The 4,490-nt window shown below is 35.7% G+C and overlaps 1 protein-coding gene across 2 annotated transcripts; it reads left to right on the plus strand.

The window, feature by feature from the left end:
* Nucleotides 1-264: 264 nt before the first annotated feature.
* LOC114548040 (lipopolysaccharide-induced tumor necrosis factor-alpha factor homolog) lies at nt 265-2,664 on the plus strand. 2 transcript variants are annotated; one of them, XR_003691314.1, is made up of 5 exons: nt 265-329; nt 1,276-1,305; nt 1,462-1,594; nt 2,094-2,414; nt 2,518-2,664. XR_003691314.1 is itself a non-coding variant. In XM_028567712.1 (5 exons), the coding sequence occupies exons 2-5, from the start codon at nt 1,281-1,283 to the stop codon at nt 2,525-2,527; spliced, it is 228 nt and encodes a 75-aa protein (XP_028423513.1). In that variant the 5' UTR covers nt 265-329; nt 1,276-1,280; the 3' UTR covers nt 2,528-2,664. The 2 variants fall into 2 exon arrangements, 1 of the variants encoding a protein (XP_028423513.1); XM_028567712.1 differs by having other exon boundaries at nt 2,355-2,414.
* The last annotated feature ends 1,826 nt before the right edge of the window (nt 2,665-4,490 follow it).

Raw genomic sequence — 4,490 nt, forward strand, 5'->3', positions numbered from 1 at the left:
TTGCACACAGAGACAAAACAAAATATAAATATAATTATGATAAAAAACATTTTAAAGGTGACATTTGATGTATTTAGGAGACAATTCTGCTGAGACTTCCTCTCATGCACACACCTGGGAAATAAGAAATCTATGATTGTAAAAGGTTGTTGTTATAAAGTATTATCCTCACTCATTGGTTTTTTTTTTAACATGGGTTGGGTCAGGGAAGTTTGCACAATATTATCAACCTTATGACTTCTGGGGAAGTAAACAAGTTTGGCAGGGGAGAGTTAGCCTGCACTGGGAAAACTGTCTTCTATGCAGTCAGACTTCCCTCTACATATACTGTAAGTACTTTACTCAAAGTTCATTGTTAATGTGCTAACCCTTGTGGTGTCTTCCCGTCGTTTAAATTAAAACTTTTTTTTTTCCCCAACGTTTCTTTTTTCGTTTCCGTCCACTTTTTCCAACGTTTTTGTCACTTATCCTGATGTTTTGTCCTTGTTTTTAGTCACTTTTTTCCACGTTTTTTCTCACTTTTCCTGATGTTTTTGTCACTTTTTCCAATGTTTTTGTTGATTTTTTTCCTCCAATTTTTGAAGCTTTTCTGTTCTTTTTTCTTCTTTTTGTCTTTTTTTTTCAAATGCTATAAAATAGAATAAAACACCCAAAATTAATTTAGATTGTACTTACTTGTGAAGAGCGTTGTATGGAACCATCCATTGTAAATTTCTTTGACAATTTGGTTGAAAGAAACCCAAATTTGTGATGTGGAAACCTTTTGAAAATGGGTCAAATTTGACCCCAAGACAACAGGAGGGTTAAACTGATCACGTGTGCTAATGTTCACAGGATCTAAGTGGGTATCTGTTAAATAGTTGTCCTTTGTGTTGTAAACTTGTTTGCACTACAAAGCAATGATGTCTAGATACTAGACATGAATACATGTTTAATAATGCATACAAGATTTACATATGTGAGTGTTGATTTGTAAATAATTTATGTGGATTGCACATTTTCCTGTACACAAAAAAAACTAATTTAAAATACGGATAACCGTATTAATATGATTTATTCCTCATGTTTAGATTTTTTTTTTGTTCAAATGACTGTAATATAATTCCTTATGTTTTAAATAGTGGCTGAGAAGATACGTTTGCGATCATCATTTATAAACAAAGCATCATACACATTTAAATCTTGTTTTTACTTTCATATTATGAGTTTGTCTCTATTATGCACATGTTGCAGCCTGTAGTATTTACAGACATCTTTGATATGAATTGTTTTCAGGAACTATGGCAAATACACTGGTGTCAGTCGGTGAGTGTATACTGTCTGTACAACACAACGCTTGGGTTGTTTCTCATAATAATTTAGTTCTAATTTCCTGTAACTTTATTGAGATTGTCATTCTTTTTATCACTCTGTCCTCCTGTCTTTTATTTCTGGCCTTCTCCATCCTCATTTGGTTTTCAGTGACAGCCTCCCCGTTGGGAGACAGTCCAGTTCAGGTTGTCTGTCCAGAGTGTCATCAGTCAGTACTCTCCAAGGTGGACTACTCCTCTGGTTTGCTGACTTACCTTTTCTGTGGAGGACTCTTCTTCTGTGGGTAAGGAGTGAAGCGCCATTTGCACTATAATAATATTCATGGGGACAAAAAGTCTACAGCCATGCTGGCGGCCCAGTGAGGCTCTAAAACCACAAAACATTTGTGTGGCTGAAAAAAAAAAAGAGACAAAACTTGCTGTTCTTAGAGCGTTACCATGAGCCGGAACATGCAGGTTATACAGGTTGTGCTAGAGCTACATAAGAGAGTCACTTGTGAAATGCATGAAAACATCCTGTATTTAACAAAAAATTACAAGATACTGATAAATGATAAAATACTTTTTTTCAAAAATCTCAATGCAAAGGCCCATATGAGTACTATTTGCAATTCCTTTTTTGTTTTTTTTTTATTTTGTTTTTATTTATTTATTTATTGCTGCTGCACTGATTGCCACCGACATAATTACGTTGTTCATACAATGACAATAAAGTATCTTGAATCTTGAAAACCATATATTGTATGAGTAGATGATCCTGACATCAGCTGCTGTCCTCTCCAGCTTTGTTTTAGGTTGCTGTCTCATCCCGTTCTGTGTGGACCGGCTGAAAGATGCAAAGCACACCTGTCCTACCTGCAAGACTGTCCTTGGCGTGTATAAACGCCTATAACCGATATTAGTGCTACACCATATAGTCGATTCGATTAGTCGATTCATTGGCAAATATTTTGATCACCAAATAATCGTAAACTTTTCTAAGCAAAAAACCCATGCATTTGCTGATTACATGCTTCTTAAATGTGAATGTGATGCTTTTCTTAGCCATACACGATACTACACTGAATTTGAAGATGTCACCCTGCATTTTGGGAAATTACACAGGTAATTATTTTGACTATTTCCTAACATTTTATAGACAGTGAATCGATCGATCGAGGAAATAATGGGCAGATTATGTGATACTGAAAATAATTGTTTGTTGCAGCCTCAACTGACGTGGTGCCCTTCTTAGGGTTAAACTTCCAACACATCCATCTGTACACCAGACTGCAGTTTCCTCCTGAATGAACCACTGTTGTATTCAGAAAATGTAATTATACAGGAATCTTCCAGTAATAAAGCTTGCCACTAACACTGTTGTATGTCTTGTTATTTGCTGCCTTTAGAGTTTTACAAAGTTAGACTGGAGAAACAGATGGTGTTCACTTACTTGTAGCTAAGGCTTACTTTTATTGGCTGTTCATGTTCATTTAGTAACTAAATTTGTTGTTGGCGTTAGTTTTACTGCACAGATAAAATGATGCATGTGACCATAAAAGGGGTGCGTTTTAATGATTGTGATATAAAATATGAATTTATTGATAATCTCATACAGCTCCAGGCACGACATTCATTTTCAAGGTAAGCCTGAAGAAAGTGCTATCTAAAAGTTACACAGCAACACAAACTGTCACCTTCATTTTCAAGTTAAAGTTTGGGCGGGGGGGGACACAAAATAAAGTAAAAATATGAGACTAAAAGCAAAGTGTGAAAAAGTTTCAGAGCATACGAATCAATAATACATTATTTACATCTAATGTATTGTTATTGCACATTTCACATTTTCGTCATAGTAAGTAATGCAGCATGAGGCCACATCATTTCCTTATATTAGCAGATATATAGGCTTATATGTATCAATTACAATAATCAGCCATGTGTTTCTTCATACAAGAGAAGCGATGAGGAATGCGAGAACAAGGAAGGAGAAGCCGCCATCTGCTCGGATGCGGGCACCACTGTTACCTGAAACACACACACACACAAACTCACTTTAGTGATAACACTGTAATAATATATTCAATTTCTCATATATTAATCAAATGTTTGGCTAAGATCATAAATTAGTGTCATTGTCATTTCATGAAGATATAAAAGATGTTCTTCTAAAGCTTCTGCATAAAAGAAATTTCCTATTTTATCAAGAAAACTTTTAAAAATGCCTCCCCTGAATCAGCCATGGATGCATAACGAGAGCAATTAACGCCTGTTAAACATAGAGAAATCATTGTGTGATCATCACCATGATCATAGAAATATATTTTTCAATGAAAGTAACGATGCAAAAATGATAATTCCCTCCAATATTGTTAATGATATCCAGTGGTGGAAGAAGTATTCAGGTCCTTTACTTAAGTATAAGTACTAATACCACCCCGTAAAAATCATTACTTACTATGTTACAAGTAAAAGTACTGCATTCAAATTGTATGTAAAAGTATGTAAGTATTGTCAGGGAAATGAACTGAAACTATTAAAAGTAAAAGTAGTCGATACAGAAACATCCTCCCATTTTAGGAACTACAAACAATCAAAACAGTTCTGTCAATCAACTACAGTAAGTGATTAGTCGGCTATGATTTCAGCTGTACTTGTAGGCCTTTTTATTGTTGGGGAATTTAATTTATAATAAAGATTGTATTTAATAAATGTGTGTTTTGTGAACAAAAATCTTAATTTATATAGTACATAGTAACTAAAGCTGTCAGAATAATGTAGTGGAGTAGAAAGTGCAACATTATGGCATGAAAAGAAAAGACTCAAGTAAAGTACAGTACTTGAGTAAATGTTGGCTACTTAGTTACATTCCACCACTGGTCATACCACAATTGATCTCTCAGAATAATCGCAATTAGATATTAAAGCTAACTGGTCCCAGGCAATGAGTCGGCATTTTCTCCAGCTGATGATCCATGTAGAAGACATGAAAATAAATCAAACTCCTTTTTCAATGCTCACCTTTGGTGGTGCTGCTACTGGTGGTTTTAGTAGTGGAGCTGATGGTTGGGGAGCCGGTGTTCGGAGAGTTGGTGGTGGTTGGAGAGCCGGTGTTCGGAGAGTTGGTGGTGGTTGGGGAGCCGGTGTTCGGAGAGTTGGTGGTGGTTGGGGTGGTTGGGAGCCGGTGGTGGTTGTCTGAGA

This window comes from Perca flavescens, chromosome 2, assembly GCF_004354835.1.
Source record: "Perca flavescens isolate YP-PL-M2 chromosome 2, PFLA_1.0, whole genome shotgun sequence".
In the NCBI taxonomy this organism is placed as follows: Eukaryota; Metazoa; Chordata; class Actinopteri; order Perciformes; family Percidae; genus Perca; species Perca flavescens.

Coding starts and splice junctions, on each gene's coding strand:
- LOC114548040 (XM_028567712.1), top strand. CDS start 1,281: ATGGCAAATACACTGGTGTCAGTCG. Junction 1,306..1,461: donor AAATACACTGGTGTCAGTCG/GTGAGTGTATAC, acceptor TTTGGTTTTCAG/TGACAGCCTCCCCGTTGGGA. Junction 1,595..2,354: donor GGAGGACTCTTCTTCTGTGG/GTAAGGAGTGAA, acceptor TGCTTTTCTTAG/CCATACACGATACTACACTG.